Source organism: Bombina bombina, chromosome 6, assembly GCF_027579735.1.
Source record: "Bombina bombina isolate aBomBom1 chromosome 6, aBomBom1.pri, whole genome shotgun sequence".
In the NCBI taxonomy this organism is placed as follows: domain Eukaryota; kingdom Metazoa; phylum Chordata; class Amphibia; order Anura; family Bombinatoridae; genus Bombina; species Bombina bombina.
The window spans coordinates 296948617-296973976 of NC_069504.1; the positions used below are offsets into that span (position 1 = coordinate 296948617).

Below are 25360 nucleotides of genomic sequence, written 5' to 3' on the forward strand. Positions count from 1 at the left end.
GGGTTTTGCAGGCTGTGGTGCCCTCAGAACAGGGTCCGCCTCTCTTTTTACCCTCCCGTTTTCATTCAGTTTCCTCTAGAGCTTGGGTATATGTTTCCCACAAGTAAGGAATGAAGCCATGGACTCTCCTCATATTAAGAAGGAAAACATAAATTATTCTTAACAGATAATTTCCTTTACTTCTGTATGAGGAAAATTCTCAGTTGGGCGGACTTAAATTTGGTTTTGTTCTTCTTGCACCATTTATGCACTGATAATTCTCCTACTTTTCCTTGTTTCCTTAGCAGAATGATTGGGGGATGAGGGAAGTGGGGGAGGCATTTAATCCTTTGGCTGGGGTGTCTTTGCCTCCTCCTGGTGGCCAGGTTCTGTATTCCCACAAGTAAGCAATGAAGCTGTGGACTCTCCTCATACAGAAGGAAAGGAAATTATCTGGTAAGCATAATTTGTTTTTAATCATTTTCATTCCTTTCATCAGAAGGAACAGAACACTGACTCCTCTGCTCAAAAGCAAGGTTCATGTAGTTCAGTCTGGAGACCTAATGTTAACTGGAACAAGTCAATACAGGGTAAGAAAGCTATCCCTGCTACCAAAACGTCATGAAGGTGCAGCCCCTGACCAAGAAGTTCTAGTAGGGGGCAAATTAAGCCTGTTTCAGGAGGCTTGGTTTCAGTCTGTTCAAGATCCCTGGATTTGGAATATTGTTTTTCAGGGATATTGAATAGGATTCGGAACAAGGCCTCCCAGAGGAAGGCGTTTTCTGTCCAATATTCCAAGGAATCCTTTAAAAGCTCAAGCTTTTCTTCAGTCTGTCTCAGATCTGGAAAATATGGATTGTTCCAGTTCCTTTGCTGGAACAAGGGATAGGATTTTATTCAAATCTCTTCATTGTTCCAAAGAAGGAAGGTACATTCAGACCAGTTCCAGATCTAAAGGCTCTCAGACAGTTTGTAAGTATTCCATCCTTCAGAATGGAAACTATCCAGACTATTCTGCCTTTTGTTCAGCAAGGTCAGTTTATGTCCATAATAGATTTGCGGAGTTTCCATACCTGGACAACATCTTGGTTCAAACTCCATCTTTTCCTTTAGCAGTATTTCACACCAAAGGACTCTTGTTGTTTCTTCAACAGCATGGTTGGAGGATCAATTTTCCAAAGAGTTCTTTGGTTCCTCAGACAGAGTTAACTTTCTTAGGTTTCCAAATAGATTCAGTATCCATTAGTCTTTGTCTAAAAGAGCAGAGAAGGTTAAAATTAGTGTCAACTTGTCTGAACCTTCAGTCTTTCTCATTTCCTCCAATGGCCCTGTGTATGAAAGTACTAGCTCTCATGATTGCAGCCTCAGATGCAATTCCATTTGCTTGATTTCACATGAGGTCTCTTCAGCTAGGTCAGTGGCTCAGGGATTATACTCAGCTGTCTTCCAAAGATATTTTTGGATCCCAGTACAAGTCAGTTTCTAACTTGGTGGCATTATCATCAGATTATTATTCAGGGGTCTGCGTTTGCTTATCCTACCTGGACTGTGATCACTACAGATGCAAGTCTTCAAGGTTGGAGAGCTGTTTGGGGGGTCTCTGACAGCACAGGGAGTGTGGGTTCCTCGGGAGGTGAGGTTACCAATCAATGTTCTAGAACTCTGTTTCCAGACAGTGTCACAGCAGTAGTTTATATAAAACCATCAGGGGGAAACTTGCAGTTCCCTGGCAATGATGGAGGTGTCTCGAATTCTCTCTTGGGCAGAATCTAATTCTTGTCTAGTATCTGCAATTCAGATTCCTTCATCTCTTTAGCCTCTTGGTTGAAACTTTTGATTCACAAGGCTTATATGGAGGTGGGTCAGCCTCTACCACAACAGATTATGGCCGATTCTACTAGATCACTTGCTGCTTCTTGGGTTTTCAAGAATAAGGCTTCAGTTGATCAAATTTGCAAGGCAGCCACTTGGTCTTCTTTGCATAATTTTACTAAATGTTACCATTGTTATGTTTTAGCTTCCTCTGAAGCAGCCTTTGGTAGAAAGTTCATTCAGGCATTTTTTTCAGTTTAATGATAAGGCTTGTTTTTGAGTTTATTTTAAGAGAATTTTCTTTTGCGTTGTTGATTTATTTTCTTAGCGAAAAAAAGCTGTGTTTTCAATCCCTCACTTTATAGTTACTCGTGGACTTCCACAGCTTGGGTATTAGTTCTCATATGTATCTAATCGTGGACTCTCGACACCTATGTGAAAGAAAACATAATTTATGCTCAGGGGTCAGCAACCTTGGGCCCCCAGATGTTTTGGAACTAAATTTCCCATGAGGCTCAGACAGCCTAAAGGGTGTTTCAGCATCATGTGAAATATAGTGCCAAAACATCTGGGGGGCCCATGGTTTCTGACCCCTGTTTATGCTTACCTGATAAATTCATTATTTCATGGTGGAGTCCATGAGCTCCCTTGGGGTTGATTTGTTTTGAGCAAAAAAAAATTTCCCTGCTCCTTTTTGGCTGTTATTCCTTTTTTAACCTAACTACTTAGCTATATGTTAGACTAAGGTATGTGTGAGGTGGAAGGGGTTTTATAAGGCTCTTGGGGTTTGGGAAACTTTGCCTCCTCCTAGTGGTAAGAATATAATCCCATATGTAACGGACTCTTGCCACTATGAAATAAATTAATTTATCAGGTAAGTATAAATTATGTTTGTTTCCCTATTTGATTACATTGTATCTAAGCCTCTGCAGACTGCCCCCTTATTTCAGTTCTTTTGACAGCTTTTTAGCCAACCATTGCTAACTCATAAATAACTCAATGGGAGTGAGCTTAACACAATGTATGGCACACATGAATTAGCTCTCTAGCTGTTAAAAACTTTTCATAATACACTGAGATAAGAGGCGGCCTTCAAGGGCTTATAAATTAGCATATGAGCCTCCCAAGGTTTAGCTTTCAACAAAGAATACCAAGAGAACAAACCAAATTTGAAGATAAAAGTAATTTGAAAAGTTGTTTAAAATTGCATGCCCTGTCTGAAGGTTTAATTTTGACTAGACTGCCCCTTTAATGCTCAACTTTTAGAAAGTGGTGGTGTTTTTTAAAAAAAAGATATGTTTCACAATTTTTTTTAATTGAATCTAGGCCAAAGAATAGTCAAAATAAATAGTGCAGTGCTTCATTGTTATGTAAAGATATATTGTGCTGGGCTATGAATAGTGTTTGCAAAACAATCTTTTTCATTTGTAATGTAATTTAATGCTGGTAAGATTTGTATAGCTTTTTTTAATTATAATTTGAATAAATCTGAACTAAGTTTCATGCTTCTATTTCAGGCATTTCAACTATGTTGATTTTAATTCCTCTGGAACATGTGTAGCATCTGCTGGTGCTGACAGCACAGTAAAAGTCTGGGACATTCGAATGAACAAATTATTGCAACATTATCAAGGTATATTTGAATATGTAAAATAAGCAAGTTTTTTTTATTAACTATTTAGACATCAAGAAATCATTTAAATGATGACACATATCAGCGATTCTCCCATTTAACCCTTTTGTGCTGGGGTTAACTTGTCTACATCGGAATAACTGTTCCGATGTAAACAAATTGAAATCTTGTGATCGTGCACGAGATTTGAATGATGGAATTGCATCGGGGGGGGGCGTCCCTATGATGCTAGACACACTCTCCAGACCGCGATCCCATCAGGGAAGCGCCAGTGGTTTCAGGAAAGCCAAGCGGTTACGCTGTATTTCGCCCTTTAGCGCTAAATCCCAGCAAAATCCGGACGAAATATAACATTCTAACGGCGTTAAAGGGTTAATGGGCATTTCCTAATCTAGCAAATGCTGTATGGCAACCAAAACTTGGCTCTGGCATCACTCCTCCCAATCAATATGTAAAAAGCATTTCTCTTTATAACAAGGATCACATAGTAGAATACAAGTATAACCTTTATTTAAATACATTAAATATCACAAAAGCATGTGAAAGGGTACAGATATAAAATATGTTTGAGGAATCACTTGTGTTAACCCAGATCATGACAAATAATTTGGACAGTCTTCCCTCCATTCGGCTTTTTATCGCCAAGAGCATTTCCTACTGCTGCATTTATATTATCGTGCAAAACACTTGAGCACTTCCTTTTTCCTGGAAACTAAAACAGAAATAACTTTTATTAGGAAAGTATATTATAAAATGCTTCTTTTAAAAATTTAAATGTTCTCATGTACATTTAAATGTTAGTTTTAAAATCCATTTAAAGGGACGCGAAACCCCATTTTTTTCATTATTCAGAAAGAACATATAGTTTTAAAAAATTCAACTTGCATGATTTAGATTGAACATGTCATTTTAAGACACTTTTTTTTCTTGGTATTTCCTATTGAAAAAATATGCATATACCCTACACTAGTGGGAGCTGCTGCTCATTGGTGCCTGCACACATTTATCTCTTGTGATTGGCTAACTAGATATGTTCAGCTAGCTGCCAGTAGTGCAATGCTGTTTCTTCAGCAAAGAATAACAAGAGAATCAAGTTGTTTTGAAAATAGAAGTATATTGGAAAGTTGTTTAAAATTGTATGTTCTATCCGAATAATGAAAGAATATTTTGGGGTTTCCTGTTCCTTTTAAACAACTTTCCAATTTACTTCTGTTATCAAATGAGCTTCATTATCTTGGTATCCTTTGTTAAAGAAGCAGCAATGCACTATTGTGAGCAAGTCGAGCACATCTGGTGGGCCAATGTGTGTATCCACCAATCAACAGCTAGCTCCCAGCAGTGCATTGCTGCTCCTGATCTTATCTAGGCATGCTTTTCAACAAGGGATACCAAGAGAATAAATAATAGATGTACATTTAAAGTTTTTTTCTCTTGTAAGATGTATCAAGTCCACGGATTCATCCTTACTTGTGGGATATTCTCCTTCCCTACAGGAAGTGGCAGAGAGAGCACCCACAGCAGAGCTGTCTATATAGCTCCCCCCTTAGCTCCACACCCAGTCATTCTCTCTGCCTGCTTAACTGCTAGGAAGGGCAAAGAGCTATGTGGTGACTAAAATGTTAGTTTTTTTACTTCTCAAGCAAAAGTTTATTATTTTAAATAGTACCGGTGTGTACTATTTACTCTCTGGCAGAAAAGGGATGAAGATTTCTGCAAGGAGGGTGATGATCTAAGCACTTTGTAACTAAGATCCACTGCTGTTCTCACAAGGCCTGAAGATTATTGGAAAACTTCAGTTGGTAGAACAGTTTGCAGGCTAAGCTGCATATGAGGTATGTTCAGTCTATATTTTTCTAGACAGACTGTGTTAAATCTAGAAAAGGCTGGCAATATCCCCATGAGGGAAGGGTAAGCTGTATTCAGATACTTTAATAGGAATTTCAGCTTGCTTGAAGGGCTCATTAGTTACTGGTGACACTGTTAGGAAAAACGTTTTGTTTTTTGATGCATTTATAAGGTTTTTTTTCAATCCGTTTTTGCCATTAAAGGGTTAATTGTTTATTTGCATAGCTGTGCAAAGTTACTAAGCCTTTATAATACTACTGTAAAAATTTTGTTAAGTTTCCTGCTTTTTTACACTGTTTTGCAGAACTGGTGCAGCTTTTTTTCTCTTAAAGGCACAGTACCGTTTTATTTCTAAGTGTTTTTTACTTTGATTACAGTATTTTTCAAGCGTGCTTGTTACATTACTAGCCTGTTTAACATGTCTGACACCAAGGAAAATCCTTGTTTAATATGTTTAGAAGCCATTGTGGAACCCCTCTTAGAATGTGTCCCAATTGTACTGATATGTCTATAAACTATAAAGAACATATATTAGCACTTAAAAATAGAGCAATAGATGATTCTCAGTCAGAAGTAAATGAGGGTTCGCCATCTAGCTCTCCCCAAGTGTCACAACCAGTAACGCCCGCACAAGTGACGCCAAGTACCTCTAGTGCGTCAAATTTTTTTTACTTTACAAGACATGGCCACAGTTATGAATACAACCCTCACAGAGGTTTTATCTAAACTGCCTGGTTTACAAGGAAAGCTGGACAGCTCTGGGTTTAGAAAAAATGCTGAGCCGTCTGACGCTTTAGTAGCCGTATCTGATATGCCCTCACAATGCTCTGAAGTAGGGGTGAGGGATTTGTTATCTGAGGGAGAAATTTCTGATTCAGGAAAGACGCTTCCTCAGATAGATTCTGATATGACGGCCTTTAAATTTAAGCTTGAACACCTCCGCTTATTGCTCAGGGAGGTATTAGCGACTCTAGATGATTGTGACCCTATAGTGGTTCCAGAGAAATTGTGTAAAATGGATAAATACTTAGAGGTTCCTGTTTACACTGATGTTTTTCCAGTTCCTAAGAGGATTGTGAATATTATTACTATGGAGTTGGATAGACCAGGTATTCCGTTCTCTCCCCCTCCTGTTTTTAAGAAAATGTTTCCCATATCTGACACCATGCGGGACTCATGGCAGACAGTCCCTAAGGTGGAGGGAGCTATTTCTACTCTGTCTAAGCGTACAACTATACCTATCAAAGACAGTTGTGCTTTCAAAGATCCTATGGATAAAAAATTAGAGGGTCTCCTGAAGAAAATGTTTGTTCATCAGGGTTTTTCTCCTTAACCTATTGCGTGCATTGTTCCTGTAACTACTGCAGCTGCTTTCTGGTTTGAGGCTCTAGAAGAGGCTCTTCAGATGGAGACTCCATTAGAAGAGATTATGGACAGAATCAAGGCCCGTAAGTTGGCTAATTCTTTTATTACAGATGCTGCTTTTCAACTGGCTAAATTAGCGGCAAAGAATTCAGGTTTTGCCATTTTAGCACGCAGGGCGTTATGGCTTAAGTCCTGGTCTGCTGATGTGTCATCCAAATCTAAACTTTTGAACATCCCTTTCAGAGTAAAGACCCTATTCGGGCCTGAACTGAAAGAGATTATTTCAGACATCACTGGAGGGAAAGGTCATGCCCTTCCTCAGGATAGATCAAATAAGATGAAGATCAAACAAAATAATTTTCGTTCCTTTCGGAACTTCAAGAGTGGTTCCATTTCAGCTTCCTCTGCTGCAAAGCAAGAGGGGAATTTTGCCCAATCCAAGTCAGTCTGGAGACCTAAACAGGCTTGGAACAAGGGTAAACAGGCCAAGAAGCCTGCAGCTGCCTCTGAGACAGCATGAAGGGGTAGCCCCCGATCCGGGACCAGATCCAGTGGGGGCAGACTCTCTCTCTCTTCACTCAGGCTTGGGCAAGAGATGTTCACGATCCCTGGGCTTTAGAAATTGTGTCCCAGGGATATCTTCTGGAATTCAAAGACTCCCTTCCACGGGGGAGATTTCATATTTCTCGATTGTCTGTAAACCAGACAAAGAGAGGGGCGTTCTTACGCTGTGTAGAAGATCTGCTTACCATGGGGGTGATCCGCCCAGTCCCAAAAGAGGAACAGGGACTAGGGTTCTACTCAAACCTGTTTGTGGTTCCCCAAAAAAAAGGGAACTTTCAGACCAATCTTGGATCTCAAAATTCTAAACAAGTTCCTCAGGGTTCCATCATTCAAGATGGAGACCATTCGGACTATTCTGCCTCTGATCCAGGGAGGTCAATATATGACTACCGTGGACTTAAAGGATGCGTATCTACACATCCCTATTCACAGAAATCATCATCAATTTCTCAGATTTGCCTTTCTAAACAGGCATTACCAGTTTGTGGCTCTTCCCTTCGGGTTAGCCACGGCACCAAGAATTTTCACAAAGGTGCTAGAGTCCCTTCTGGCGGTTCTACGACCTCGGGGCATAGCAGTGGCGCCTTATCTAGACGACATCTTAATTCAGGCGTCGACGTTTCAGCTAGCCAAGTCTCACACAGACATTGTGTTGGCTTTTCTGAGATCTCACGGGTGGAAGGTGAACATAAAAAAAGAGTTCTCTCTCCCCTCTCACAAGAGTTAACTTTCTGCGGACTCTGATAGATTCGGTAGAAAATATTTCTGACGGAAGTCAGAAAATCAAAACTCTTAACCACTTGCCGAACTCTTCATTCCATTCCTCGGCCATCTGTGGCTCAGTGTATGGAGGTAATCGGACTCATGGTAGCGGCAATGGACATAGTTCCTTTTGCCCGCCTACACCTCAGACCACTGCAACTATGCATGCTCAAACAGTGGATTGGGGATTATGCAGATTTATCTCCTCAACTGCATCTGGACCAGGAGACCAGAGATTCTCTTCTCTGGTGGTTGTCTCAGGACCACCTGTCTCAGGGAATGTACTTCCACAGGCCAGAATGGCTCATTGTAACGACAGATGCCAGCCTACTAGGCTGGGGTGCAGTCTGGAACTCCCTGAAAGCACAGGGCTTATGGTCTCAGGAGGAATCTCTTCTTCCGATAAACATCCTAGAACTGAGAGCGATATTCAAGGCGCTTCAGGCGTGGCCTCAGCTTGCTGCAGCCAAATTCATCAGGTTTGAGTCGGACAACATCACGATTGTAGCTTATATCAATCATCAAGGAGAAACAAGGAGTTCTCTAGCGATGATGGAGGTAACCAAAATAATCCGATGGGCAGAGGATCACTCTTGCCATCTCTCAGCAATCCACATTCCAGGAGTAGAGAACTGGGAGGCGGATTTTCTAAGTCGTAAAACTTTTCATCCGGGGGAGTGGGAACTCCATCCGGAGATATTTGCTCAGCTGATTCAGCTATGGGTCACACCAGAATTGGATCTGATGGCGTCTCGTCAGAATGCCAAACTTCCTCGTTACGGGTCCAGGTCCCGGGATCCCAAGGCGGTACTTATAGATGTTCTTGCAGTACCTTGGTCCTTCAATCTGGCCTTCGTATTTCCACCGCTTCCTCTCCTTCCACGTCTGGTTGCCAGAATCAAGCAGGAGAGAGCTTCAGTGATTCTGATAGCACCTGCGTGGCCACGCAGGACTTGGTATGCAGACCTAGTGGGCATGTCCTCGGTTCCACCGTGGACCCTGCCAATGAGGCGGGACCTTCTAATCCAAGGTCTGTTCTCACATCCAAAGCTTGGAGATTGAACGCCTAGTTCTATCAAAGCGTGGGTTCTCTGAGTCGGTCATTGATACCCTGATTCAGGCTAGAAAGCCTGTCACCAGGAAGATCTATCATAAGATTTGGCGCAAATATCTTTATTGGTGTGAATCCACAGGTTACTCGTGGAGTAAGATTAGGATTCCTAGAATATTGTCTTTTCTCCAAGAGGGTTTGGAGAAGGGATTATCAGCTAGTTCTCTAAAAGGACAAATATCTGCTTTGTCTATTCTACTACACAAACGTCTGGCAGATGTCCCAGACGTTCAAACTTTTAGTCAGGCTTTGGTCAGAATTAAGCCTGTATTTAAGCCTGCTGCTCCGCCTTGGAGCCTAAACTTAGTCCTTAGAGTTCTTCAAGGGGTTCCGTTTGAACCTATGCATTCCATAGATATTAAATTTCTATCTTGGAAAGTTTTGTTCTTAGTTGCTATCTCTTCGGCTCAAAGAGTTTCTGAGCTATCTGCTTTACAGTGTGATTCCCCTTATCTTATTTTCCATTCAGATAAGGTGGTTTTGCGTACCAAACCTGGTTTTCTTCCTAAGGTTATTTCTAATAAGAATATCAATCAAGAGATTGTTGTTCCTTCTCTGTGTCCTAATCCTTCATCAAAGAAGGAACGTCTGTTGCACAATCTTGATATGGTTCGTGCTTTAAAGTTCTACTTAAAAGCAACCAAAGATTTCCGTCAAACATCTTCATTGTTTGTTGTTTATTCTGGTAAGCGGAGAGGGCAAAAGACTACGGCTACCTCTCTTTCCTTTTGGCCGAAAAGCATCATCCGTTTGGCCTATGAGACTGCTGGACAGCAGCCTCTTGAAAGAATTACTGCTCATTCTACTAGAGCTGTGGCTTCCACATGGGCTTTTAAAAATGAGGCTTCTGTTGAACAGATTTGTAAGGCGGCGACTTGGTCCTCGCTTCATACTTTTTCCAAATTTTACAAATTTGATACTTTTGCTTCTTCGGAGGCTATTTTTGGGAGAAAGGTTCTACAAGCAGTGGTGCCTTCTGTTTAAGGTCCCTGTCTTGTCCCTCCCTTCATCCGTGTCCTAAAGCTTTGGTATTGGTATCCCACAAGTAAGGATGAATCCGTGGACTCGATACATCTTACAAGAGAAAACATAATTTATGCTTACCTGATAAATTTATTTCTCTTGTGATGTATCGAGTCCATGGCCCGCCCTGTTTATTACGACAGGCATATATATTTTTATTTTTTAAACTTTCAGTCACCACTGCACCCTATGGTTTCTCCTTTTTCTTCCTAGCCTTCGGTCGAATGACTGGGGGGTGGAGCTAAGGGGGGAGCTATATAGACAGCTCTGCTGTGGGTGCTCTCTCTGCCACTTCCTGTAGGGAAGGAGAATATCCCACAAGTAAGGATGAATCCGTGGACTCGATACATCACAAGAGAAATAAATTTATCAGGTAAGCATAAATTATGTTTTTTTTTTTTTTGTCTTACTGGACTAACGACTTGCATATTAAAAACTATTGTAGTGGTGGAGACACTTTATCTCATTTTGATTAGATGTGCACGGCTGAGCAGTAAAAAAAAATTACCCTGTTGATCACCATGTTTAACTGCGCAGGCATACATCTACCTGGCCACTATAATAAAAAATACTAGTAATTTAGTCCTTCCTCGGTGAGGTTTGCTACCTCAATGTGTGCAAGCCTTTAATTACAAAATCACTTTCCACAGATTCTTTTCAAACATGTGGAGTGCGATTTACGTAATTGTGCGCATGCGCACATTGACGTAGCAAATGTCAACGAGGGAGCAAATTTCCAAGGAACAACAGTTCCAATACTTGGAAGTGGAAGACAAATCAACCCCTTTTTAGCTATGGAATACTACAGCAGTTTTCTTCACAGATAATTTTGCCAGCTAGGTGTCATTGTAAAGAAGCCAGGTGGGGGAAGTGTAATACTAACAGATTTTTTCTGCAATCCAAAGCACAAATGAATAGCATAGTTTAACAAATGTATTTAAATTACCAGTAAATACAGTAGATTTGCATAATCATAATAACAACAAGACCATGCAATAGCACTTAGTCTGAACTTCAAATGAGTAGTAGATTTTTTTCTGACAAATTTCAGTTATGTCTATTTCCATTCCCACTGCATCATGTGACAGCCATCAGCCAATCACAAATGCAAACGTATATTCTGTGAATTCTTGCACCTGCTCAGCTGGAGCTGGTGACTCAAAAAGTGTAAATATAAAAAGTCTATGCACATTTTGTTAATGGAAGCAAATTGAAAAGTTGTTTAAAATTCCTGCTCTATCTGAATCATGAAAGTTAAATTTTGACTTGAGTGCCCCTTTAATGATAATTTGAGCAATAAAACATTGACACATTTTATTATTTACGAATTTTAGCTTACATTTGGCTAAAATTTTAGCTGGGTGGTCAGTAAAATCAGCCACTGCATCCATTAAAAACGTCCTGGGAATAACATTGTACAGTATGCAGTTTCCTTTGTCCCACTATTATAACATTGCATGTTGTGTGTTCAAGATTAAACTAAAAGTTGAGTAAAAATCTTGTAATCATTGTAGTGGTCTCCATAATGGTTTCATATTTTCATCGCCACCCTTATCTGTTGTACTACATTGGTATGGTTGAAAGTCACTTATGGTCTGCAAGGAAAACTGGAAATTTAAGCTTACTTGCCATCATTTTCCTTTTCTTCACTCATACCTACACTGATATTCTCAAAGGTACCCCTGCTGTTTTTTTATTATTAATATATTCAACAATACAGTAATGTTGATAAAGAAACAAAACAGCTTGTTAACATGAGAACAGGACGTAAACATATTTATCACAGAGAGTTGGATGTTGTGGGTTTTTATTCCTTGATTTTGCCATTATAAGATGATTGCTAAAGGCTTTAGTGTTCAGATGAGACATTATTATGAATAGTTATTCTCCAGGATTCCAGCTGTTGTTCCTTAATGGTTGTAATCTTTTTAACAAAGTTCAATATTCTTTATATATGGTTATGTATTTTGGTATACATAAAGCTTTCTATCTCAACCATATAATATTAATTCTTGAGAAGAATGAATTAAAGAAGAAAGAAAATATGTAGTTGGGACATTGTCCCAAGGTAAAGTTTAGGGATGTAGGGAATGATGTAGCATTGTAAGGAATGGGTGTGAGGGGGGTATGGGGGAGCGGGAAGGGTGGGAGAGTGAGTGAGAGGGAAGAAAATAAAAAAAAGGAAAAAAAAGAAGGGGGGGGCAGGAGTTTTCTGTTGGATAGGGCAGGTTTGGGTAGGAGAGGGAGGGATGGCTGATGTCAGAGGAAGATCTGTCAGTAAGCATGGTACTAGTTGTTTGTGGGCTATATTTTCCCCAAAGGTCCTCTATGAGTTGATGTTTGTCCAGTTTGTCAATTTTCATAAAGTGGTAGCATTCTAGTTTAATGAGATCTGTCGTTTGTATGTGTCAGTCTTTGAGCGATGGGATTTTTGTACCCCTGCTGTTTTTATTAAATATTTCAGCTATGTATTACAGCTGAAACAGATCAGTGGAAGAGATGCTGCTTCTTATTCCTTTATTGTGCCATGAATTTATTGTTCTTTTTCATACGTTTGTTTTATTGTGTGCTCTGTTGTAAGAAGTGAACTACTGTATTGCTGGATACTTCCATCACTTATGTTGTGATTGTTGCAATTCAACCTGTATTTGGTTCTGAGATGTGTCTTCACTCACGTTAAGGTACCTCTTGATTATGAATCTTGTAATGTTAGTGATAAGCTATAGTTTGCAAGAAGAAAAATGAGATAGATTTCCCTTTTGTAATAAAATCCCAGTATAGAAAATCATTCTGTCACAAGTAATCTCCCATAAAAACAAATTGTTGCCAATGATAGTGATCTAGTGCATACTAAGCACAAAATGCATGATTTTGGGGTTCTTGGCCACTATATATAATGAAAGACATTTTAAGCAGCTACATTTAGGAAATGTTTCCTTCTTGCCACATATGCTGGTCCTAATTTCTATCCTGTCTCCCATTCTGTGATTTTGTGATTTTATTATTGTTTTCTTTTTAATATGTTTATGTTTGAAACACAAAAAACAAAAAAACAAGATATACATTACTATTTTACTGAAAATGTACTTACAAGACTGCAGGATTAGAGCTGAAAAAGAAATAGGTAAAGACATAGCCTGTAGGTGCCATGGGAGGTAGCAGACAGCTTAATGTACCTTTGTTCAGTTTTATTTTGGATGTTATGGGGTAAGCACATATGGTTTTTAAAGGAACAGTAAACCTAGCAAATATTGTTATATAATTCTGCACATAGTGCAGCATTATATAACATTAGCTTACCGCCATGTTTCTAGAGCAAAGGGTTATATACAGGGAGTGCAGAATTATTAGGCAAGTTGTATTTTTGAGGATTAATTTTATTATTGAACAACAACCATGTTCTCAATGAACCCAAAAAACTCATTAATATTAAAGCTGAATAGTTTTGGAAGTAGTTTTTAGTTTGTTTTTAGTTATAGCTATTTTAGGGGGATATATGTGTGTGCAGGTGACTATTACTGTGCATAATTATTAGGCAACTTAACAAAAAACAAATATATACCCATTTCAATTATTTATTTTTACCAGTGAAACCAATATAACATCTCAACATTCACAAATATACATTTCTGACATTCAAAAACAAAACAAAAACAAATCAGTGACCAATATAGCCACCTTTCTTTGCAAGGACACTCAAAAGCCTGCCATCCATGGATTCTGTCAGTGTTTTGATCTGTTCACCATCAACATTGTGTGCAGCAGCAACCACAGCCTCCCAGACACTGTTCAGAGAGGTGTACTGTTTTCCCTCCTTGTAAATCTCACATTTGATGATGGACCACAGGTTCTCAATGGGGTTCAGATCAGGTGAACAAGGAGGCCATGTCATTAGATTTTCTTCTTTTATACCCTTTCTTGCCAGCCACGCTGTGGAGTACTTGGACGCATGTGATGGAGCATTGTCCTGCATGAAAATCATGTTTTTCTTGAAGGATGCAGACTTCTTCCTGTACCACTACTTGAAGAAGGTGTCTTCCAGAAACTGGCAGTAGGACTGGGAGTTGAGCTTGACTCCATCCTCAACCCGAAAAGGTCCCACAAGCTCATCTTTGATGATACCAGCCCAAACCAGTACTCCACCTCCACCTTGCTGGCGTCTGAGTATGACTGGAGCTCTCTGCCCTTTACCAATCCAGCCACGGGCCCATCCATCTGGCCCATCAAGACTCACTCTCATTTCATCAGTCCATAAAACCTTAGAAAAATCAGTCTTGAGATATTTCTTGGCCCAGTCTTGAGGTTTCAGCTTGTGTGTCTTGTTCAGTGGTGGTCGTCTTTCAGCCTTTCTTACCTTGGCCATGTCTCTGAGTATTGCACACCTTGTGCTTTTGGGCACTCCAGTGATGTTGCAGCTCTGAAATATGGCCAAACTGGTGGCAAGTGGCATCTTGGCAGCTGCACGCTTGACTTTTCTCAGTTCATGGGCAGTTATTTTGCGCCTTGGTTTTTCCACACGCTTCTTGCGACCCTGTTGACTATTTTGAATAAAACGCTTGATTGTTCGATGATCACGCTTCAGAAGCTTTGCAATTTTAAGAGTGCTGCATCCCTCTGCAAGATATCTCACTATTTTTGACTTTTCTGAGCCTGTCAAGTCCTTCTTTTGACCCATTTTGCCAAAGGAAAGGAAGTTGCCTAATAATTATGCACACCTGATATAGGGTGTTGATGTCATTAGACCACACCCCTTCTCATTACAGAGATGCACATCACCTAATATGCTTAATTGGTAGTAGGCTTTCGAGCCTATACAACTTGGAGTAAGACAACATGCATAAAGAGGATGATGTGGTCAAAATACTCATTTGCCTAATAATTCTGCACTCCCTGTAGATATTTCACAACGAAAACAGAACGCTGCTCCTGGCTCTACTGAGTGGGTCTGTTTTCTTCTCCTAAGCACATCTGGGCACACTGTCTAGTCACAGCGCGCCCGATCGCGCTATGAAACTCAATGTAGCTCACTCCCGCTCTGGTCTGGTCGCGGAAGGGAGCTACATTGAGTTTAATAGCGTGATCGGGCCGGCTATGATTAGACAGCGTGCCCAGATGTGCTTAGGAGAAGAAAACAGACTTGCTCAGTAGAGCCAGGAGCAGTGTTTTGTTTTTGTTGCAAAATATCTATATAACCCTTTGCTTTAGAAACATGGCGGTAAGCTAATATTATATAATTCTTCACTATGTGAGATGGTAGTGCTAAAGAAGGATAAATATAATTTTTATAGAAAAGGAGGCAGTTAGGGAAGTAGTTGAAGGTAAGATTGCTATAGGCTGTGTTTGTTTTGTCATTTATTTGAATTTAACGGGGCAGTAAAATATTTAAAACAATTTTGCAATACACTTTATTTCTTTCCCTTCTTTCTGTAACTATATTTTAAGGATTGGAATTGTACATTTTAGACTTCTAAACCCTGCCTCATTTCTGTACCTATTTGGCTAAAGGCTGAGATTGTCACATAACAAACTGCAAAACAATGGATAGTTTGCTAACACAATGACATACCTCCCAACATTGGAAATGGCCAAAAAGGGACACTTTTCTCCCGTTAATAGAGCTCCGCTACACCCACATGGGTGCTATACACATATTCTATTAGGGGACACTCAAACATATTTACACACACATATTTACATACACACATATTTACTCACACACACACGTACATAAAGCCTTCTCTTGAAGAAATGGGGATAAGTAACACTTGTACCCCATGACACTTCAGATTGCTACCAAATGCTTTGCTGCCCTTTCTGGCGGCTAAGTGGTAAAGTATATTGTGCATCTCATGACAACTCAGATTTTATGTTACAGAAAGGCACAAAAGATCACTTTTGCCTGTAGCATGCTAGGGTAGCTCACACTTTCAAACACGCTCCTATTGCTCCTCACCGTCTGACACTGTTCCTGTCTTGGTGCTAAATGTGTGGGGCCTTGCTAGAAAGGAGTATGTAGCAGTAAGCACCATGGCTAGCCTGCCTGAATCAATGTCTGCTGATCCGCCGTGATATCATTAACCACCAGACCAGTCACGGTGTACAATCAACCCTGGGCCCAGGACATGCACTCACCAGAGCTGAGATAGTATAGGAGAGAGAGTAAGTTTCCTTACAGAGCGCAGATAGTAGACTCACGTGTAGCAACGCCTCTATTGAAGAGCACTAGCTTTTGGTTATGAGGATCACGTGCGGCACCAAAAACGTAAGGACTGGAGCCATGTGCAGCCTGCAAGCATGTTATTGGGTAATATAAACGTCACGTGACTTAAGGACCCAATAATAGAAAGTTGGGTTTTTAACTCCTTTGCAGTGGCCCGGAGGCAGTGCGGGAGTCAGGACTGAATGCTGTTTGACTGGGAAAGCGGGACAGACCTCTCAATTCGGGACTGTCTGCTTCACTAAAAAGTTTGGATAGGCTACTCCAAATAAAGCAAGTGGCGGGTGGAATTTTCTTATTGAAAGATAATTGCAGAACACTAGGTGATAATGCATTGAAATGCATTTTATACTAACGTTATGACCATGTCTAGCCTGATAGTCTGCTGACTTAAATGGGGTTGCCACCTGTCTGGGATTGACCCGGACAGTTTGGGTTTCAAACTGTATGCCCGGGTTTCCTGTTTAGTCAGGCCCGGACATGCAAATGTTAAGATTTGGCCGATATGTTATTCTTTAGCAGCACAACAGAAATGTATTGTAATTACAATGTGTTTACTTTCAGTTTAAGGTATAAAATTAGTATATTTTTTTTTAATTTAGACCAGCTTTTTTGTTTAGTGTGCAAAATCTACTTTAGCAAATGCTACTTGTTCTTTATTCTCTCTCATTTTCACCCTCTAACATAAGCTGTCATTTAGAAGTTATTTTGCGTGCAATTCTTGGATCAGTAAATACATTTTCGCAATAGTGTTTGTCTATTGTTAAGTGACAAAAACAACTGGAGATATCTAGGAGATTTGTTTCATGTTATTCATTCACTTATGTACACCCGACACCTGACATTTCTCTGATGGTTGGAGACTCTATTCTCAACACCTCACCCCAGGTCCGCTGCCTTGGGGTCACACTAGACTCAGAACTCACATTCAACCCACATATACAAACGTCCCTTCCTTACTCAAAATACTACAAAAATACTTTTTCATTCCCTCATCCTGTCACGCATTGATTATTGCAATCTACTCTTAAATGGCCTTCCAAAACACCGCCTCTCCTCCCTCCAATCTATTATGAATGCTTCTTCTAGACTCATCCACCTAAGTCTACGATCTACATCAGCTGCTCCGCTCTGCCAGTCTCTACACTGGCTCCCCATACACTCCAGAATACAATTTAAAGTATTAGCCCTAACCTACAAAGCACTCAACAGTCTAACTCCCAACTATATCTCCTCTCTCATCGTGAAATACTCCCCATCCCGTCCTCTTCGATCAAACTCTGACCTACGTCTCTACACTCCTGTTATCTCTACATCCCACTCCCGCCTCCAAGACTTCGCACGTGCTGCTCCTGTCCTCTGGAACTCTCTACCCCGCTCCATCAGACTGTCTCCAACCTTGTATAGCTTCAGAAGATCCTTGAAAACCCACCTATTCAGAGAGGCTTACCATCTCTCCTCCATCCCGCATCCGAACCAAGCTAATACATGTACATGAACTGCGTACATGAACTGCCTTACTCACTGCTGCAAATACAACCGATGTAACAAGCTACCCCAACCTTATCTCTCTGCACCCTAAACCGATAGACTGTGAGCTCTCCGGAGCAGGGCCCTCTTCATCCTGTGCTAGATTTGTTTAGTCTTGTTATGTTTTGTATTGTATCACAGATCTTTGTCATTGTATACCCCCATCGTTGTACCCAGCGCTACGGAATTTGGCGGCGCTATATAAATAAATGATAATAATAATAATAATAATAAGAGCCCTGTGACTAGACTAAGTGGGGATAAAGATTAACCTAATAACAAGGATAAGGACCTTATACTTCCTCATTTATATGGAGTATAAATTGTAAAAGAAAATAGATTGAATTTCTATGAGTTAATCTTTTACTCTTCAAAAAGTGTTGCTGCTGTGTTTCAACACAGTAATATACTCTTAGCAGTCCATACCTAATAATATCCAACAGTGGCCCCCAATGGTCAAGATTTCCGTTCTTATTTGTACATATTATAGAAAAGAAGGTTCAGTCAGTTTGATTCTTTAAATGGTCTTTTAAGCAGAGTAATGTATACATTTTCAGTCAGTTTGATTCTTTAAGTGGTCTTTTAAGCAGAGTGATGTATAAATACTGTATTGTTCGCAGTTGTGGAGTGGTGGAATTCGACATATCTGATATGACAATCTCATAGTCTCTTGATCTGTCACAAGAATCTGGTACCTCCAATGTAATTGGGTATTTGCTATATAATTACTATGCATTGTGGAATATATGTTATTATTTTATTCTTTACTAATATATGTGAAATTTATACACTAAAAATTTAAAGTTCAGTGATATTAAATCAACTTTTACTATATTCAACATTTACTTGTTTTTCTTTTAGTTCATAGTGCAGCAGTCAATCGTTTGTCATTCCACCACTCTGGTAATTATCTCTTAACTGGATCCAGTGACGGAACTATGAAGATATTAGACCTTCTTGAAGGAAGACTCCTCTATACTATTCACGGCCACCAGGTATCTGCTGTTAAACATATGGTTGAAGGACAGTTTAGCTTTTACTTCACATTGTTGTTCATAAGATCATGTAAATAAATATCAATTATGATTAACAAGAAGAATTGCATAATAATTAAAACATGGGCAATTTCTTATGTTTAACAGTATTTTATTTTTTCATAAGGTGGTGAGAGTTCACATGTCTTAACATCTGGGAACTAGGAGGAGACAAAAATTCCCAAACCTCTAAGAGCAGTTAATCCCTCTCTGGTATTTCAGTCTTTTCTTTGCCTTCACAGGAGGGAGGTGAGGAACTGAGGTGCTCCAGATTCTTTGTTGAGAAGGGTCCTCACACTAATTTGAGGCCCATTTCCCCCTCAGAGAGCTGCTACTGAGAGTCAGAGGAGAGATTTGAGTATTGGGCAGTGGTCAGTCACTCCCAAGAAGGAGTTAGTCACAAGCCTGCCACAGACTGAACCCTTAGGCTGCTCCTACTGTTTCATACTCCTTATATAAAATATCTGCTGTGAGGTACACAACACTGGATGAACTCTCTACTGGAAGCAGTTTTCTTTCTGCAGCTGATAACAACAGAAGAGTGGGTGCTTCTCAAGGTAAGTGAACAAACACATGCACGCACATAGCCCGCAGGCTATTCGCAGGTACACCATTTATGAGGTATATCCTAGCCAGGAGACGCAGTGACATACAGACATTACTACATTTCTTCAACAATATAAGAAAGAGAAGGACCTATGACTGTTAGATAGTCCTATAGAAAGACAGGGAATACAGCACTCTTTTAAACACTTTTTAATTATTGTATTAATACAGTTCTAAACTCCTGAACTGCAACAAAATGAGCATAGACAGGTATCATAACAAGATATACATCATATTATATACAAAACACAAACACACCCAAAGCAGTCATTCAAAATGCAAGCACAACCTTCTATATGCGTTTTGACGCTGAAAAAAACAACCTAAGCCAAAAATAGCTTTAAAACAACCTATATGGCTATGATAAGTTCATATTGGACACTTAAAGTAATCAGCGCTGATACTCAAAGCAACACCAAAAAAGGCGTTCTGTTAGAAAGATAGACACATCCAATGATATAAAAAATAGGAGCCAGTATAATGGTTATGTGTAGCAGTCTGTCAAATGGTCCTCCAAGTAATTAGCACACTGTGTCAGTAAGCATTAATAAGAAAGCAAGCAGACGAGTTAAATCGACAAACAGCAAGCCAGTCCAAAGTAAGTCAGCTTTATAACTTTCCGACTTTGTGTAAGAACAATTGCAGATCATACAGTACTGTAATAACAAGTGGGGAACGTTACCTTCCGCAACTCGGCTTCATACGTTACACCGCTATATTTCAAAACGAAGCAATTACCTCCTACCTGAAGCCTTTATTCCCTCCTTTACCAGACCTCTGTTTACCGCAGGTTCCTTTAGACTTTAGTACTTTGTGTATACTTGTTCCGTAGTTGTACGTGAGGCAGTCATGCTGTGCTTGGTGTCGCCGCTCGCTTTCTTTTTCCCATGACACTCAGTGTGTTCCTTTCAAACTTGGAATCTGTTACTTCAAAAGACCGCATCCAGGTGAGTTGCTTCCATACAGTCAAACAAACCAGCCAACGCGTGTTTCACCCATAATCCTTTGCGACAAGGGCTTCATCAGGGCTGTCAATCAGAATGTGAGTCAGTCTTTTACAGGTAAACTCCAGCTCTTTTTCTTGCATCATTGTTTCTTAAGGTGGATGAGTACCGTCTCCAATAATTGCTCATTGCTAAGATTTTACAAATGTTTTTCAAACAGTATATATGTATATACACTATATTTAACATTCATTCACCAAACATACATTCACACTAAGAATATGTTATCCAATAGTTGGTAATAACTTGTCATTTTTCTTCACTTAAAGAAAATGTATCCTTTCAAGTTTATAACTTATAACTAGTTATAATAACATATATGAATATGCTCTCAAAAGAAACAAAGAGCTTCTAGGTTTTATACTCTCTTAGTTTTTTAGAGGACAAGCACCCCACAAGTTATTCTTAGTTTTTGTTTGTTACTTCAAAAACTACCTTTTACTACCCATTAAATTCTAATAGTATGTAACTTGGTTTGTGCACTACATCTAGTCTGATTTTTACTATATGCAAGTCTATATATACCAATATAGTTCTTTTTAATTGTGGGGGGCCTAATCTTTCTTAGAGTATAAACATATCCATCAATGTACACAGGTATAGTGCAAAAATCAGGATATCTTTTATAGAAGAATCATATTTATATTTTACTTTCTCTTAAAGGAAACTCACAAATTCTAATTTCTCATTTAGTCCCCTAGGAGACAATGTTTTTAGAGTATACATCCATTTTGTCTCTTTTTGTAGAAGGCACTTGTCATTGTCTCCTCCTCTTCCTGATGTGATGCCTCTATCAATACCCACAAACCTCAAGGTTTCTGGGTTTGATTCATGGCATTCCAGAAAATACCTTGCCACACTTGTATCCTTTAGTTTTTTTCATTAATCAAGAATTTGTTTTCTAGGAGTCATTCTTGACTCAATGACAATGCAGCTTTACATGGATCATAGTTACAATCAGCTTGCTTAAGACTATAGTCAGTTTCCAACCTATCTGTAACTCAATGTATGGAAAGGTTAGGTCTGATGACTACAGCATCAATGCTCTTCCTTTTGCACAATGTCATATGAGACCGCTTTAACTTTGCATATTTGAAAATGGTGTACAAATTACACTCATCTATCTCAAAGAATCCTATTGAATCCTTCGGTGTGGCTTTCTTTGTCCTGGTGGATAAATTACCAATCTCTCTTTCTGGGGGCTCTTCCTTTTGCACAATGTCATATGAGACCACTTTAACTTTGCATACTTTGAAAGTGATGTAAAAATGACACTCATCTATCTCAAAGAAACCTATTGGATCCTTCAGTGTGGCTTTTTTCCCCTGGTGGATAGATTACCAATCTATTTTTCTGGGTGTCCTTTATTCACCCACCGTGGAAAATAGTTTCTACATACACCATATCTCTTGAATTTGGGTCCAGTCTGGGGGTCCCGAAGAGCACAGGGAGTTATGTTTCCTCATCAGGCAAGGGTTCCAATAATTATCTTGTAACTAAGTGTAATCTTCAGGTCCCTTCATAGCTGGCCTTTCTGAAAATAGAAATGTATCTGATTTTTCATTCAGACAATGCTACACTTTCTAGCTTATATCATTCATCAATGGAAACTTGTACACTGTGTGCAGAATTATTAGGCAAATGAGTATTTTGACCACATCATCCTCTTTATGCATGTTGTCTTACTCCAAGCTGTATAGGCTCGAAAGCCTACTACCAATTAAGCATATTAGGTGATGTGCATCTCTGTAATGAGAAGGGGTGTGGTCTAATGACATCAACACCCTATATCAGGTGTGCATAATTATTAGGCAACTTCCTTTCTTTTGCAAAATGGGTCAAAAGAAGGACTTGACAGGCTCAGAAAAGTCAAAAATAGTGAGATATCTTGCAGAGGGATGCAGCACTCTTAAAATTGCAAAGCTTCTGAAGCGTGATCATCGAACAATCAAGCGTTTCATTCAAAATAGTCAACAGGGTCGCAAGAAGCGTGTGGAAAAACCAAGGCGCAAAATAACTGCCCATGAACTGAGAAAAGTCAAGCGTGCAGCTGCCAAGATGCCACTTGCCACCAGTTTGGCCATATTTCAGAGCTGCAACATCACTGGAGTGCCCAAAAGCACAAGGTGTGCAATACTCAGAGACATGGCCAAGGTAAGAAAGGCTGAAAGACGACCACCACTAAACAAGACACACAAGCTGAAATGTCAAGACTGGGCAAGAAATATCTCAAGACTGATTTTTCTAAGGTTTTATGGACTGATGAAATGAGAGTGAGTCTTGATGGGCCTGATGGATGGGCCCGTGGCTGGATTGGTAAAGGGCAGAGAGCTCCAGTCCGACTCAGACGCCAGCAAGGTGGAGGTGGAGTACTGGTTTGGGCTGGTATCATCAAAGATGAGCTTGTGGGGCCTTTTCGGGTTGAGGATGGAGTGAAGCTCAACTCCCAGTCCTACTGCCAGTTTCTGGAAGACACCTTCTTCAAGCAGTGGTACAGGAAGAAGTCTGCATCCTTCAAGAAAAACATGATTTTCATGCAGGACAATGCTCCATCACACGCGTCCAAGTACTCCACAGCGTGGCTGGCAAGAAAGGGTATAAAAGAAGAAAATCTAATGACATGGCCTCCTTGTTCACCTGATCTGAACCCCATTGAGAACCTGTAGTCCATCATCAAACGTGAGATTTACAAGGAGGGAAAACAGTACACCTCTCTGAACAGTGTCTGGGAGGCTGTGGTTGCTGCTGCACGCAATGTTGATGGTGAACAGATCAAAACACTGACAGAATCCATGGATGGCAGGCTTTTGAGTGTCCTTGCAAAGAAAGGTGGCTATATTGGTCACTGATTTGTTTTTGTTTTGTTTTTGAATGTCAGAATGTATATTTGTGAATGTTGAGATGTTATATTGGTTTCACTGGTAAAAATAAATAATTGAAATGGGTATATATTTGTTTTTTGTTAAGTTGCCTAATAATTATGCACAGTAATAGTCACCTGCACACACAGATATCCCCCTAAAATAGCTATAACTAAAAACAAACTAAAAACTACTTCCAAAACTATTCAGCTTTGATATTAATGAGTTTTTTGGGTTCATTGAGAACCATGGTTGTTGTTCAATAATAAAATTAATCCTCAAAAATACAACTTGCCTAATAATTCTGCACTCCCTGTAGTTCCTTAGCAAAGAATTAAGTCTCAATTTTTTTTTTCATTTGGACACAGAAAAACACTCTGTATTTCACTTCCCAGGAGGGGAACACAGGGTAGTAATTTTCCTAAGTTGGCAATCCATTTCAGAGGATTGATCTATCCATCAAGTAGTTTTCAAATAGATTGTGGATCAATGGAGTCTCTAGAGATAGGCCCTGATGACTTCTGTTTTCAGGAGTCATAGCTTGGACTGAATAGAGCATTCTTCAGTAACTCTTATTGCTCCAGCCAGGCCGCAGAACTTGGTTTGTGGATTTAAATATCATCTTTTCTTCATGTCTTTCTCTTCGACATTAGCTACTGTTTCAGGTCCTTTTTATCATCAGAATCAGCTCTTATCTTGAAGACTTAGAAATTAAATACCTATTTTTTAAAACAGAGCATTTTTGATGCTATAAGGGTTCTCCTTTTTTCCAGGCCAGGAAGCCTATTGCAAGTGAAATTTCTCAAAGGATTTGTGAACTTGTTTTTTTCCTGCTGTGATTTACAGGGATTTAGTTGTAATTTTTAGTATCATCCAGATATCTTTTTTTTTGTTTGTTTAGGGTTATATTACATATTTTGTGTGTGGTTTTATACTACAGAAATATTGCTAAGGGTCTTGACATCAAGGCTTTGTTCAATCTTAGTCAGGATATATCCAATTATTAAACCAATTTCTCAATCTTGGAAAAGTAATTTTTTTTTTTTTTGCAACCTTTACAGGTTTCCCCTTTCAAACATATACATGCTTTTGAACATTTATTTTTTTTATTTTGGAACTTTTTGTTGCTTTTTGCAACAATGTTCTGTCAGAAAAATTTCTGAATTATTTGCTCTTCTTGTGAACTTCCTTATCTTGTTTTATCAAGATAAGTTGGTTTTAGAGACTCAATATTATGTTTTCCCTTGTCCTAATCAAAGATTCAATTGAAAGTCTCTTATTTATTTTTGATGTTGCACGAGCATTAGAATTCTGCTTAGAAATTTCATAGGTTTTTAGACAATACTTGAATTGGTTTGTCTTTGGTTCGCTTAACGGTCCAAAGGCCACAGCTGTTTCTTTAGCTTCTTAGCTAACACTGCATGGTCTTTTTAAAAAACATATTTTTTCTTTTATTATTAGCTCAGTTCCCTCTTTTAGAGTTTTCAAGAATGGGGCTTATGTTGAACAGATTTGCCCAGTCAGCTTTGCGAGTTTTCTTTACATACTTTCTCTAATCTTCTACACTTTGATATGTTTGGTAGGAAGGTGATCCCAGGCACTAGTGTATGTTATTTAAGCGCCTGCTTTTAAAGGACATTCAGGCAGTAGTGTGTGTTATTTAAGTGCCTGATTTAAAAAAAAAAAAAAAATGTTGTCCCAGCCAATTAATCGTGGGTTGACAGCATAATGGCTTGTAATCTCTCACACCTTATGAAAGACAGCCAAATTCTATGCTTATCTGATAAGCTTATTTATTAACCCCTGGTGGTGACCGCAAGTCTTTATTTTTTTACTTAATTACCTTTTTTCTGCTGGCAGTTCTAGTTTGCACCTCCCTCATTCCCTTCCTACCTCTCTACTTCTCCTTTCTTGGCTAAATGTCAGACTAGAATACCAGAGATGTGAAAGAGAGTAAATGCTCTTAGAGGTTTGGCAATCTCTATGCCTCCTCCTAGTGGCAGGAGTTTAATCC

The 25360-nt window shown here is 39.4% G+C and overlaps 1 protein-coding gene across 1 annotated transcript in view; it reads left to right on the forward strand.

Moving 5' to 3' along the window:
- The window catches only part of POC1B (POC1 centriolar protein B), a 689402-nt gene that overhangs the window by 152046 nt on the left and 511996 nt on the right, over window positions 1-25360 (forward strand). Inside the window, exons 6-7 of the mRNA XM_053719233.1 lie at window positions 3309-3424; window positions 18703-18857. Of these exons, the coding sequence (XP_053575208.1) occupies window positions 3309-3424; window positions 18703-18857 (271 nt within the window). The remainder of the gene's footprint in view (window positions 1-3308; window positions 3425-18702; window positions 18858-25360) is intronic.